We start from the raw sequence: 15,494 nt of genomic DNA on the forward strand, positions 1-15,494 counted from the left end.
ATTTTTTCACTCCTCTTTCACTTTCATCAAGAGGCTCTTTTGTTCTTCTTCACTTTCTGCCATAAGGATGGTGTCATCTGCATATCTGAGGTTATTGATATTTCTCCTGGCAATCTTGATTCCAGCTTGTGCTTCCTTCAGCCCAGCATTTCTCATGATGTGCTCTGCCTATAAGTTAAATAAGCATGGTGACGATGTATAGCCTTGACTGACTCCTTTCCGTGTTTGGAACCAGTCTGTTGTTCCATGTCCAGTTCTAACTGTAGCTTCTTGACCTGCATATAAATTTCTCAAGAGGCAGGTAAGGTGGTCTGGTGTTCCCATCTCTTTAAGAATTTTCCAGGGTTTGTTGTGGTCCACACATTCAAAGACTTTGGCACAGTCAATGAAGGAGAAGTAGATATTTTTCTGGAACTCTCTTGCTTTTTGGATGATCCAGTGGATGTTGGCAATTTGATCTCTGGTTCCTCTGCCTTTTCTAAATCCAGCTTGTACATCTGGAAGTTAACGGTTTACCTACTGTTGAAGCCTGGCTTGGAGAATTTTGAGCATTATTTTACTAGCATGTGAGATGAGTGCAATTGTGCGGTAGTTTGAGCACTCTTTGCTCAAGATTGTCAGGACTGTTTCTAATCCAACAAATAGGAGCTGCTAACAGAAGGGGTTTTTTCTATCAGCAGTCAGTATTTTCCAGGACTGTGGTTGTTCATTGTTGTTGAGTCATTATGTCGTGTCTGATTCTTTTTTGACCCCATGAACTGGAGCCAATTTCCTTCTCCTGGGGATCTTCCCAAACCAGGGATCAAACCTGTGTCTCCTACATTGGCAGGTGCATTCTTTACTACCGAGCCAGCAGGGAAGCCCATGACTGTAGTACTTACTCCCTTTCAGAAACCTCCCAGGGCCCCTCATTGCTCACTAGTAAAAACATGAACCACCCCTTCATTGGTGTTCAGGGCTGTCCGTGGCCTGACTAGCTTTCTAGCCCATCACTCTTCTTGTCCTTGTCTGGCCTGCACAGCAGCTAAGTCAGAAACCCATATTAACTCAAGCCTGCCTTGAACCCTTATTACCTTTGCCTCAAGTGCCTTTCTCCTTTATCTTTTATTAACTGTTAAATCCTACCCAGTCTTCAGAACCCATTAGAAACACCGCCTCCCCAGCCAGAAGTCAGGGCTTCTCCTCAGACCTTTCAGCCTTCTCCCATGACATTTGTCACAGTCTCACATGTTAATTACCTGTGAATGTGTCTCAGCTCTTCTATTTGATTTAAAGTTCATACCTTGATACTGATATTAGCAACTAATCCTTAAAGCAGTCCTGTGAGGAACCCACTTATGATCCATCTTTAGGATGACGTTTGGAAACTAATACTTGTCAGGATTAAGAAAGTTGCCTGTGAACACGTCATATTCAGTGCTGGATCTGGACCACTGGTCTGTTTGGTTCTAGCCCCCGTGCTGCCTCCTCCTGGTGTCCCTGGTACCCGGCATGTAAGAGGTGTTTAGTAAGGTTTGAAGTGAACTGCTCTTTGCAAACCCACTGACATTTAATTCTGTCCCTTTAAATGCTCAGCAGGTGCTTGATGAAACCAAGACCTGCATATCACATTCCATCAAAATTTTTGAAGGCAGTTGGAATATGAGACGAATATAGTATTTATTTTTACATGCCATTAAGAAAGAAAAAGCTCTGCTAATTAAAATATGGTGTAAAATGACCTTATAACTTAACATTTTATGCTTGTTGAAAGATTTATTTATACTTAGATTTAGAGCTATGTAGACCAAGGATGAGATGGCTGGATAGCATCACTGACTCGATGAACGCGAGTCTGAGTGAACTCTGGGAGTTGGTGATGGACAGGGAGGCTTGGTGTGCTGCGATTCATGGGGTTGCAAAGAGTTGGACACGACTGAGTGACTGAACTGAACTGAGACATAGATTTGTACATCACTGTTTAAGATTCCTTTTTAAACATAAAATTGGTCATCAGTTCAGTTCAGTCGCTCAGTCGTGTCTGACTCTTTGCGACCCCATGAATCACAGCACACCAAGCCTCCCTGTCCATCACCAACTCCTGGAGTTCACTCAGACTCACGTCCATCGAGTCGGTGATGCCATCCAGCCATCTCATCCTCTGTTGTCCCCTTCTCCTCCTGCCCCCAATCCCTCCCAGCATCAGAGTCTTTTCCAATGAGTCACCTCTTCACATGTGGTGGCCAAAGTACTGGAGTTTCAGCTTCAGCCTCATTCCTTCCAAAGAAATCCCAAGACTGATCTCCTTCAGAATGGACTGGTTGGATCTCCTTGCAGTCCAAGGGACTCTCAAGAGTCTTCTCCAACACCACAGCTCAAAAGCATCAGTTCTTCGGCACTCAGCTTTCTTCACAGTCCAACTCTCCCATCCATACATGACCACTGGAAAAACCATAGCCTTGACTAGACAGGCCTTTGTTGGCAAAATAGTGTCTCTGCTCTGCAATATGCTGTCTAGGTTGGTCATAAATTTCTTCCAAGGAGTAAGCGTCTTTTAATTTCATGGTTGCAGTCACCATCTGCAGTGATTTTGGAGCCCCCCCAAAATAAAGTCTGTCATTGTTTCCACTGTTTCCCCATCTATTTCCCATGAAGTGATGGGACCAGATGCCATGATCTTTGTTTTCTGAATGTTGAGCTTTAAGCCAACTTTTTCACTCTCTTTCACTTTCATCAAGAGGCTTTTTAGTTCCTCTTTGCTTTCTGCCATAAGGGTGGTGTCATCTGCATATCTGAGGTTATTGATATTTCTCCCAGCAATTGATTCCAGCTTGTGCTTCTTCCAGCCCAGCGTTTCTCATGATGTACTCTGCATGTAAGTTAAATAAGCAGGGTGACAATATACAGCCTTGACGTACTCCTTTTCCTTTTTGGAACCAGTCTGTTGTTCCATGTCCAGTTCTAACTGTTGCTTCCTGACCTGCATACAGGTTTCTCAAGAGGCAGGTCAGGTGGTCTGGTATTCCCATCTCTTTCAGAATTTTCCACAGTTTATTGTGATCCAAGGATTCTGTGAAAAAAATGAAATTACAGTTATTCTTCCAGTGATAAATATTTACTTTCCTTTTATCAATTTACGCTGTTTCTGTATTTTTAATTTTTGTTTTGTGGTCTTTTTTCTATAAATTAATTTAGTTTTATTTGAAGGATAATTACTTTACAGTATTGTATTGCTTTCTGGCAAACATGAACAAGAATCAGCCATAGTGTAATTTTGGGGGCTGGAATTATTTTGAATGGTAATGAAATTCAGTACATAGTATTAACATATTTCCCATAACTCAGTTGAAGGGATGGCTACCTCTGATGTGCCTGTCACCTCCCAGTGTAGTTGTGACTGTAAGGTAATTACTGTCTTGGCATTGCTAAAACCTCAGTTCTCTTCTTCACTGTTGTGTCTTATTGTTTCATTGCTTGTCGTTTCTGTCACCAAAAAGCAGTAGTTCTGATGAAACAGGTAGTAGAAGATAGAAACTAGAGATTAAAATAAAACTTTGACATATCACAGTTTTTGTTTTTATGCTTACATTCAGTTATCCTCTAGTTGAAAGGGTTGGATTTATCTTTTTTGACTTAATGAAAACTTACAAGGTAAATAAATCCCAATATTCTAGGTAAGAAAATTTCCTATTAACTGCGTTGCCTTGTGAATAAGATATACTTAATACTAAACCGTACCTTCCCCCTTTTTTATACAGATCGCGGTTGGGCTGCCAGATTTGTTTGACAAAGGCTATGGACAATATGACTGTTCGAGTACCTGATGCCGTGTCTGATGCCAGAGAGTCCATTGATATGGGCATGAACTCCTCAAAGATAGAATAAATAGGAATATTTTCACAACATTTTACCCTATTTTTATAATTATTATTTCTTAATGTAATTAAATGAGAACATGGATGAATTTATTATTATGACTAGATTTACTACTTAATTCATCTGATATAACTGCTGAATTTTGTAGTTCTGGATGTATGCCATTTTTATTTTGATTAAATTATAAAAACAAATACTAGAAAGTAGTTAATAGGATAAAACCTTATATATTTTACCTGTGATTGATCAGCAACATAAATCTTATGCCTACTTACCTATAAGTAAGTAGGTTAAAAAAGGGTATCATTCTCTCTCTTGGATGTGGGTGGAGGCAGAGATGTAAGGTGGCTTGTCTAGGGTCCTACTGCAAATTAGAAGGTCAGTACCAGAACTGTACATGTTTAAATCGAAACTGGGGAAATTAGGGATATCTTATTTAAAGTCTGAGCACAGATAATAAAGCACTGTCAAAGATGTTTGGTCTCAATTCTGACTGAGGTAGAGGAGTAAATTAAAAATTAGATGTGTGTGTGTATGTGTTTTTTAATCCTGATTAGAATGGTCTGTCTTTGTAAACTCTAAAAAGTAATGCTTATTTATAAATCTCTCCCTGTGACAAAATGGATATCTTACGGATTAGATTTTCTCTGTCCTAAGAAGCGAATGAGGCCAGGACAGAGCCAAGTGGCGTGCAGTGAGCACGCAGGCAAGGTCCTGAGGGACGGGGGGCTTGAGCCCCTCAGATCGCCATCCATGTGTGGCAGACATTTGTATTTTATCTTTACTCTGAATAAACTGATAAATGACAATAAAGGGGTATGAAGTATGCTCTTGGAAGTATAATGAAACAGGAACTATTTTGGACTAATGGGGAAGGGCAGAAAAATATTAGTGCAAAGTGAATTGTAAAGTTGAGTTAGCTTCAAGTACATCTGTGCACTTTGAGCATTGGAAGCCAGGTGCTAGAATCATCTGAAGGGTTATGATTCCCTTATGTGACTGGCAAGTTGATGCTGGTGTCCGCTGGGGATCTAGCAGGGGCCGTTGACCGAAACCCACATGTATGTACCGTCCCTTCATGTGAGCCGGATGTCCTTACAATGGGTTAGGTGGTTTCTGAGAGCCAGTGCCCTAAGAGGGCATATAAGCTTTGCTAGGCAGAAGCTGAAAGTCATGGAGTATTGCTTGTGCTTGTTTGTTTGATTAGAAGTGAGACACCAAGTCTGACCCATCATTTGCATTGTGGGATGTCAGAGAATTTTCAGACAACATTTTTAAGCCATCACAGTAACCATTACTTTCAGATTAATTTACTAGCACTTCATTGCCTGTGAAGATTAGCCTTTTAATTAACAGTATTCTAAACTTTTAAAGAGGGCTAGGTTTTACTCTTGAATTGTGTTTCAGAAGATTCTTACGTCTCCTTTATTATGATGGTTCATTTGTTTTATTCTGACTCCTCATAGTTTTCTTCTTGATGGTTTAAATCCAGGAGAAGAAAGATAGGCTTTCTTGCAAAGCTGGGTAATTTTTATTTTACATTTCTCTGTCACTTTGCCATCAAGAAATGCACCTTCCTTTGGCACAGTACTCTATATAATTGTTGGTTACGTGCTAATACTTAATGTTGTATTTGGTTTTCACAGATAAAACCATCCTGTAATTATGGAAGTAATTCAGAACTGCTGAATTTGTTTAAGTGAACAGTTCTAAGAATTTCCAAAACCTTTTGCTTAAGTTTCACTGTGAAAAATACTGTCAAATTTTTGTCTTAAAGGACAGCTGTCCTCCTTTTTAAATAACTACTTAAGTATCACATGGTGATCCATGTGGTGTTTGTGGCCGTTAAGCAATAGAACAGTTACATTTCACTTGGAAAAATGTTTTCTGAGGTAAATTTAGATTCAATATATGTTTTCCTATTTTTTCTTCCTTTTTGCAGCTCTTATAATTGCTTTTTCTTTTTTTAAGCTACTTGAAATTTTGTGGTAAACCACATTTTGAGATCAGAATTTCTTTTATGACTTTCTTATTTGTAGGATAACATCACTATAAATAAAAAAAACAAAATAATTATATGCATATTCCTAAAAACAGCCTGTGAAAATTTATTCTAAATGTAAACCATTCATAGATATTCAGAAACTATATATAAACTTTGTTTCTTGTTGGAAAAGTTTTCAAGAATAGAAGCATGATCTTTGTGAAGCAACAACAGGATTCCTTTAACATATCAACACATCGCATGATATCAAGTTATTTTTATCAGATTTTCTTCTGTTTCAAAGTTGCTAGAAACTGAAAAATTAGACAGCCAGCTGGCAGGAGGAAGACATGATCACCAGCAGACAGAAATAAATGTGGCTATGACAACAGAAACAGGAAGTTAAAAGATAATTTAAATCTCCAACTTGAGAAGTTGATGGGAAAGATCTTTACAGTGAGAGGTGTTACTTCTGCAAAAGCTGTTAGTAATAAATCACCTAATCAATGTCTTATTCCTCTTCCCTTTTGAATCCCATTTGCTTATCTTATTATCTGGATGTATTATTGGTCATTTAATTTTTAGACTTGATTTGATAATAATGTTATAAAATTAAGAAAAGCCATTGTGCCTTTCTGGCTCCCTCTGTCCCTTTGTCTGCTGGTCACTTGGAGTAAGGACTACGTTGTGTTCAGCTTTGCAGTTTCTGTTGTGGTATTTAGCCCACAGTAGGTGTACACTGGGAAGCACGGGTGGTTCAGTGGTAAAGAATTTGCCTGCAGTGCAGAAGCTGCAGATTCAATCCCTGGGTTGGGAAGATCCCCTGGAGAAAGAAATGGCAACCCACTGTAGTATTTCTCTCTGGGAATTCCCATGCACAGAGGAGCGGCAGGCTACAGTCCATTGCGGTCACAAAAGAGTCAGATATGACTCAGCGACTAAACAACAAGGTATACAATACGTAGGTGAATTAATCAAAACTTGGTCTTACAAGGAATATGATTCTGGCACTTTGCTCTTCAGCTGTCACCTGTTGCTGATGGGATTACATGAGCCCAGTATAGGCCTTATACTGTGCCTGTATCCTAACTCCAACTTAACGGGAGTCAGATACATAGGAGTATTTTCTTGAGAGGTCAGATAATCTCCATTATATTTAAAAGGATGGTGTTCAACTTTTGATTTTTTTTTTCAATTGAAGTATAGTTCATATACCATATTATGTAAGTTACAGGTGTACAGTGTAGTGATTCACAGTTTTTAAGGCTTATAGTCATTTATAATTAAAATACTGGCTATATTCCCTGTGTTATACAGTATATCCTTGTAGCTTATATGTAACAGTTTTGTACTGTTTAACCCCCTAGCCTTATATTGTCTTCCTCCTTCTCTCCATTGGTAATCACTTTTGTTTTTTTATATCTGTGAATGTTTCTTTTTTGTTATATTCACTAGTTTGTTTTTTAGGTTCCACATATAAGTAATATCATACAGTGTTTAACTTATTTCACTTAGCATAATACTCTCCAAGTCCATGCATGTTGTGGCAAAATTTGACTTAAATCATTGCAGTATTTTTTGGATCTGTCTCCTAAAGCAAAGGAAACAAAAGCAAAAAATAAACTAATGGGACCTAATTAAACTTAAAAGCTTTTGCACAGCAGAGGAAAACATAGACAAAATGAAAACACAACCTACTGAATGAGAGAAAATATTTGTAAATGATATGACTGATAAGGGGTTAATATCCAAAACACCTTAGCATCCTCTACACATCATATCAAAAAACCCAATTACAAATGAATGGAAGATGGGTAGACATTTTTCCAAGGAGGACATGCAGATAGCCAACTGACACATGAAAAGGTGCTCGACATTATAAATTATCAGGAAAATGCAAATCAAAACCGCAATGAGATATTACTTCACACCTATCAGAATGTCGATCATCAAGAATGCAACAAATGTTTTCAAGGATGAGAAAAGGGGACTCTTGTACACTGTTGGTGGGAATGTAAATTGATGCCGTCACTGGAGAACAGTATGGCGCTTTCTCAGAAAAGTAAAAGCAACACTACCGTATGTTTCAGCAGCCCTACTCTTGGACATATACCTGGAAAAGATGAAAACTCAATTCAAAGAGATTCGTGTATCCCAATGTTGTTCAGAACAGCATTATTTATAATAGCCAAAGTATGGAAGCAACCTAAATGCCCATGAACAAATAAATGGATAAGGAAGATTTGTATATACACTGGAATGCTACTCAGCCATGAGAAGAATGAGGTGGTTTTTTTTTTTTTTTCCTAACATTTTGGCCGAAACAGTTTTGAATGGGGTCAGTGCAGATCCCTCTGCTGGTCTTAAGATTTCACTGGTTGCTGAAGTCTGAGTGCTGAGGTCCTATAGGTGATACATGGACTCCATTCTCTTGACTCGTGTGACACTTGCCACCATGCCTGCAGATCATTGGTGCTTCATCTTAGAAGTGTCTGACATCCTGTAGTTTTTTTCACCACACCGCTTGGCATGCGTGACTTCCCTGGCCAGGAATTGAACCTGCACCCCCTGAAGTGGAAGCACAGGGTCTTGACCAGGAAAGCCCTGGCATCCTGTATTTATGGTAGCCATCAGTGAGTTAGCATCGGCACTGGGTTTTCCATCAGTTCTGATGAGCATTCTTCAGGGCTGTGGAAAAGGAATAGGAAGTCAGAATCTCCCCAAACCAAGCAAGCCCAAGACACTGAAAAGAACTCAGTGGTTTTGCTTTAATGTTCTCTTCTGCTGTTGTTCAGTCACTAAGTCATGTCAAACTCTTTTGTGTCCGCATGGACTGTCCATTGGATTTTCCAGGCAAGAATACTGCAGTGGGTTGCCATTTCCTTCTCCAGGGGGTCTTCCTGACCCAAGAATTGAAGCACAGCTCGTGCAATGTCTCCTGCATTGCAGGCAAGTTCTTCACTGCTGAGCCACTGGGGAAGCCCCTAATGTTCTTTAATGAGAGCCTTCTGTTCTGTAACAGAAGTCCAAAGCCTGAATGAGCCTTAGAGAGACAGCAAAGTAAGCTGTCGTATAGTGCAGGAAAAGCACCGCAAAAGTTGTTTGAAAGCCTGGGTACTACCGTTTTTTCTTTGTTGTTGTTGTTTTACTTTATTTTACTTTACAATACTGTATTGGTTTTGCCATACATCAACATGAATCCTGGGTACTATCGTTTTTAAAAAATTACCTAAAACTTGGAAATAAAGCAGAAAGATTACTGCAGGTCACTTCAAAGTTGTACTTAGAGGGTTGTCTAACTGGACTACCCAAGGATCATCTGAAGCTCTAGGGCAAGGAAGTTGGCAAAGTATCCTATGGGTCAAACCATGCCTATCCCCTGTTTTATGTAAGTAATGTCTTAGGGCAGCATAGCCATGCTCATTCATTATTTGTTGCCTATGGCTACTTTGATGTCACAACAGAGTTGAGTAGTTGTGACAGGGACCAAATGGCCTAGAACGCCTGATGCGTATATATATATATGCTGTCTGGCCCTGCACAGGGAAAATTTGCTGACTCCTGCTCCAGAGGAGGAAGGTAACTTGGTACTTACTATTGACTAGGCCCCAGTCCCTCTAAAGTTAGATGTGAGATAATTTAGAGAAGACTGGTAAGTTGCAAAGGAATTGTTTGTTAAAAAGGTAACTCTGAGTTACGGTTTTCTTGCCTTGAAAGGCATCTGGTTTTGCATCTATCTCTGCAGTCTTAGAACAGCATTCTGTTTTCCCTCCGCGTGCGCACGTGTATGTTTGTGTATCAGCTTCTCCTGTCTGTCTTTGAACCAACCTTGTCATTCTGCTAACCTCCTTGCTAATGAGTTAAATCTTTGACATGTGGTCACTATACCTTTGAATGAGAGTTTTTTATAATTTGTAGAAAATTGTACAGTGTCCACTTAAGGCCTGGCTATGCCTCCTCACGAATGTTCCATCTTGAGGTAGTCACTTAACCCTGCGGAGTCTCTGGTTACATATCTTAAGTAGAGATGATAATTCCCATACTTGAACTAAACTACTTTCTCATCTGCGATGTAGTATCTGCTGGACACAGTTTAGGAATTATTTAAGATGATGCATATAAACATTTTTTGTTAACTGTAAAGCACTGGTTGCTTCTTGACAAAATCTAGCCCTTAGGTATTAAAACATGAAATCCCTGTTACGTATGAATTGCAAACTGAGACTCGATTCTTTTATGTTCAGAGTGTTATTTCTGAAAAGCAGATGTGCAAAGGGATTACTCTTAAGCCTATTACCCACCTGATGAATGCACTAAAAATTGCTTTATTATAGTGCTTTATTAAGATATTTAATGTTAGACATATGCCATTGATAACCACATATATTAAATTCTCAAGAAGTAGTTACGAGTTGAAAATTTCTAGGCTATGATAACTACAAAAGGAACCAAATAAGATAATACAGCTGTGTCTGAACTGGAAATAACTGTCTTTTTATTGAAAGAAAAAGCAAGGAGCAACTTTCAATAAAAGTGACAGAAGTGAGGGCCCCATTGCTGAAAAATGAAGCAATAAGTTGTTTACTTTTTAGAGCAATGTCAGTTCTTTCAAACCACACATTTATTCATATACTAAAATATTAATACAAATTGCTATATGGAAACCTGTTTGTTTTTTTTTTGTGGAAACATGTTTTGAAAAGAACAGCAGCACTTCTGTGATCAGCTTACTCCCTTCCCATAAACTAAGATATACTTATGAGTTTTAATATAGTTTTAAAATCAGCTCAAAAAATTTTTATGCATTTCTTGATACCCCAAATTTTTTAAAGCATGATCACTGCTCATGATAAGGTAAATCATTCAGTCTTTTATTTGTTATGTTCCAAATGCCTTGAGAGGAGTATCTGACATGTAGTAGGTGGTCACTAAATATTGGTTGAATTTATTGAATGAAATTCCTAGAAAAAGACCCACTTCCTTTGCCCACCACTGCGCTCTGAAAGGTTTCAGGGGTAAAGTGGGAGGGGCTTGAGAGGAGAAAATCTCAGTTTAGGGGTTGGGATTAAGTAAGTGTGATTATGTTAAATGAGTCCACTAAACCAAAGGAAAAGCAAAAAATTTATATACTATCAACAGCTTTCAGGGTTAAAGTCTTGGGATATAGCTGTTCTTGGGGCTTCTCTGGTATCTCAGCAGTAAACAATCCACCTGCCATCACAGGAGGTGCAAGAGACTCAGGTTCAATCCCTGGGTCAGGAAGGTCCACTGGAGGGAGGGCATGGCAACCCACTCCAGTATTCTTGCCTGGAAAATTCCCTGGACAGAGGAGCCTGGAGGGCTACAGTCCATGGAGTTGCGCAGAGTCAGACACGACTGAGTGCACACACACACATAGCGATCACCAGGGTGATGAGGAGACAAACTCCCAAGTGTTTTTACTCTTTATTACTCTTGCCAGACAGTTGAACTCTTCAGAAGGACAAGATGATTATTTCTTTTAAGGATGCTGCCAAAATTTACAAGGCTGGAATTGTTCATGTACCTAACAGTGGAGTGGACATACTTTGACCTGGCACCCATTTCTTTCAGATTCTACTGTCTGGGGTGTCCTGCCTGGTGAGCACACCTTCAGGAGATGGAGGCTTCCTACTGTGGAGGACAAAGAGGGTAGTAAGAAGCTGAGTTCCTTGGCTTTTCCTTCCTCTACCAGGGACTAAAATGTTTGTCTAACTGTTGTACCAGCTCTCAGGCTGGTTATGTTTGTGTAGTCATGCATGACAACCCAGTCCAGTATTCTTGCCTGGAGAATTCCATGGGCAGAGTCATCTGGTGGGCTGCAGTCCCTGGGGTCGCAAAGAGTCAGACACAGCTGAGTAACTTTCAGTTCACTTCATGTTCAGACTTGGAACCCTTCCTTCCAAAGCCCCCATGAGATTCTATCCTGAGTGGGTGAGAGCCTCATTTTGATGTGGTTAATGTGCACACCGCAAAACAACCATCATCAGGCTCAGAATTCATGCTGAGCAACAGGATGACAGAAGTTATCATAAGACATTAGATTGCAAAACAAACCTGTTGGCACTCATGTGTCCCCACTATTACACAATTTTTTTTATGCCACTAGTACAACTGTGGGCTGACTGCAGCCTTCCAAACTAAAAGTTGTTTGGAGAGCAAAGGGCAAACTGAAAAGGAAAGAAAGCCAGCGGTCATCACCTAATGCCAGCGCACAAAAAAGTTTAAAAGTACATTAAGTGTTTTCAAAATGTGTAGATACCAAAGAGCAAAACCATCTGGGTGAGGCATCCCCTTGCTCTTATTTTCTGTAGGGGTATTAATTCTGAACTGGGAAAAGCTCACCCTGTCCAAGGTAACATACTTGGTACTTAACACCTCATCCCAAACCCACAAGCATGTTAAATTCTAATTAGTAATAAAATTTAGAAGTGCGTGACTACTAATGCTTTTTTTTTTTTTAAAGATTTGACCATGAGGCTTGAGACGGGGAGGAATCCCTCCCTGTCCCACTCACACTTTCTGCCAAGATACTAATTCCATTCTAGTTCCTCCTCCCCCCACCTCTGTCCTGCCCCTCTCCATTTAGGTCTTTTTTTTTTTTTTTGGCTTGTAAACGAGAGAAATTTATTTCTCACAATCTGGAGGCTGGAAGCCTGGGGTCAAGGTGCCAGCATGATCAGGTTGTGGCAAGAGCCCTCTTGAGGGTTGCAGACTCCCAGCTTCTCATCGTGTCCTCACCTGGAGGAGAGCAGAGAGAGAAAGCAAGCTCTCTCTTAATTTTTTTTTTTTAAATTGGAGTATAATTGCTTTATAATGCTGTGTTACCTTCTGCTGTACAGTGAAGTAAATCAGCTCTGTGTGTGTGTGTGTGTGTGTGTATATATATCCCCTTCCTCTTGAAGCTCCCCCGCCATCCCACCCATGCAAATATCACAGAGCACCAGGCTGAGCTCTGCTACACAGCAGCTTCCCACTAAATTGTCCACGGCAGTGTAATACGTGTCAGTCCCACTTTCCCGGGCTTCCTTGGTGGCTCAGCAGTAAAGAATCTGCCTGAAATGCAGGAGACAGCCTGCAGTATAGGAGACGCAGGTGTGATCTGGGTCAGGCAGATCCCCTGAAGAAGGAAGTGGCAATTCACTCCAGTTCTTACCTGGGAAATCCCATGGACAGAGGAGCCTGGCAGATTGCAGTCCATGGGGTTGCAAAGAGTCGGACATGACTCAGCGACTAAACCACCACCACCATCACTTTTCCTTATTTGTCTCACCCTCTCCTTCCTTCACTGTGTCCAGACATCTGTCCTCTATATCTGCATCTCTATTCCTGCCCTGCAAATAGGTCCTTCTGCACCATTTTCCTAGATTCCATACATATGTGTTAATATATTTGTTTTTCTTTTCCTGACTTACCACTCTTTAAGTGGTTCATCATATCACTACAAATGACCCAATTCCGTTCTTTTTGTGGTTGTCTTATTATTATTGTTATCTTTTTAATCAGCTTCATAAACCCTTCTGATCCATCAGGGTGCTCTGCCTGCCCTGACTCCTACATGACCCTCCCTTGTCTTTTTCTTCCTTTCTGTTAGTGCCCATTATATCCTCCTTTACTAAGGGATCTTCCACATTGAACCCTATAACAGCACCGAGGACTTGGCCAGAGAGAGCTGTGGGTAATGCTCATTAGTCTTGAAAGAATTTTTCAGTTCGATCACTTGATGAATCTAGATGGAGATGAGGGGCTGTGGTCTTGACTAAGGTGAAGACACCTAAGAATGTTTAGGGTCCACTGCTGAAGACTCAGAAGTCCCCTGCAGGGTCCCCAGCAGGACTGGCATGTGGTGTCACGCCCCATCTGGGGGGAGGAGGAAGACAGGGCGGTGTGGCAGCTGCTGTTTCCCTCCAGCCAGTTGTTGCGACACAGGAAGGCAGGCCAGTATTTTCAGATTATTTTCTCCAAAAAAAGCTGGGACCCATATTTTCATGTGAAATCTCCAGATTTTGATATTTTTGCATGGATTTTAAGTTGTTTTAGCTTCTGTTTTTAATATTACATGGGATGAATAAAAGAGCATTGAGCAGATAAAGTGGCTGCTACTTTGCAACCTCTGGTCTAGAGAATCCCTGAGAAGTGAGTTGGTTGAGTCCTAATTGTTAGGATTTTCATGACACTCAGAAGGCTCTGAAATGTCAACATGGGTCTTTTTCAATGAATCTGATTTTCGAGAAGTCTCAAAGTTGATTCACTTGCTTCTCTGGTTTTAGGAGGCTCAACAGTTGGAGTGAGCCTGTAGGTTGACCATGTACTTTAGTGGATCACCCAGCCGCTCTAGGCATTTTTCCTAATTCTATTAATAAGAAATCCTCTAGGCCAGGGGTTCCCAACCTCTGGAATCTAATGCCTGATGATCTGCAGTGGAGCTAACAGAGTAACAATAGAGATAAAGTGTATAATAAATGTAATGCATTTGAATCATCTGGAAACCATCCCTCCACACCCTCCTATAAAATCCACCCCTGCTGCCAAAAAAGATTGGAGACCACTGCTGGCTACAGCAGCTTCTGAAGGGTCTGTATCTTCTCCTGTTACCATATGAAAAAGGCCAGATGCATCATCCAAGATCTCACCAAGTCTTGCTTTCATAGACCTAAGAAACATTTCACAAGCCTGCATTAAAACTATCCTCCATTCAAATGATCAGTCTGCAAAAAATGGGGTCATTTCACATTCTAAATGTGAAGTCTGTTCCCCTACATATAGCATGTAAGAGACTCTGAGCTCATATGTTATGTCTGGTAACACGCAACCCTGGTAGTTCCCCAAACACATCATGAAGTTTTGCAACTGCACTTAGAGTGACCCCTGGATCATCCTCCTGCCCTTTCTTGGCCTGGGGCTGGCTTGATCTCTTCCGGATGTCTCTGGAAGTCATCTCTGAATTCCCAACTGGGGTTAAATTCCCCCTTTCTGGGCCCCCTAGGGTGTACTCTCATCTTAGCATTTGCCGTATTAGAATGTGCTGAGGTTGGCTGTTGGTGTTTGTCTGCCACCGACTGAGCCCCATCTTGTGTATCACAATGCCCAGAACGTGGTGCCCAACACACACTTATCAGCCAGCAGATGCTTGTTCTGAAGTGTTGGAAGGCAGCGAGCGGGTGCCTCCATGCGAGGGGGACAAGCCACGTGAACCCTAAAACCCAAAAAAACGGTGAAGTACCAAATATCACAAACTCAGCAAGGAGTTATAATATGAATCCAGAGGCCCTGGTAACACTAGCACTGGTAACCTGGTCCAAACCTTGGTTTGGACCTGTTCTTTGTCTTAAAATGTTTTTTATAGGTCAGGGGCAGCAGCCGAGAGGAGCAACCCCATGTCCAGGGAATGGTGGCTGTGCGGGTACAGGAGGGCTGAGAGGAGCTACTCCACGTTTGAGGTCAGGAGGGGCAGCAGTGAGGAGATGCCCCGCGACCAAGGTAGGGAGCAGTGGCTGTGCTTTGCTGCAGCAGCTGTGAAGAGATAGCCCCACGTCCAAAGTAAGAGAAACCCAAGTAAGATGGTAGGTGTTGCAAGAGGGCATTAGAGGGCAGACACACTGAAACCATACTCACAGAAAACTAGTCATTCTAATCC

General features: G+C 40.9%; 1 protein-coding gene across 1 annotated transcript in view; it reads left to right on the top strand.

The window, feature by feature from the left end:
- Positions 1 to 4,836, top strand: part of FDX1 (ferredoxin 1) — a 32,590-nt gene extending 27,754 nt beyond the window's left edge. The window contains exon 4 of the mRNA XM_068988758.1: positions 3,738 to 4,836. Coding sequence (XP_068844859.1) covers positions 3,738 to 3,864 — 127 coding nt within the window. The 3' untranslated portion in view covers positions 3,865 to 4,836. The remainder of the gene's footprint in view (positions 1 to 3,737) is intronic.
- The last annotated feature ends 10,658 nt before the right edge of the window (positions 4,837 to 15,494 follow it).

Source organism: Capricornis sumatraensis, chromosome 16, assembly GCF_032405125.1.
Source record: "Capricornis sumatraensis isolate serow.1 chromosome 16, serow.2, whole genome shotgun sequence".
Classification (NCBI taxonomy): domain Eukaryota; kingdom Metazoa; phylum Chordata; class Mammalia; order Artiodactyla; family Bovidae; genus Capricornis; species Capricornis sumatraensis.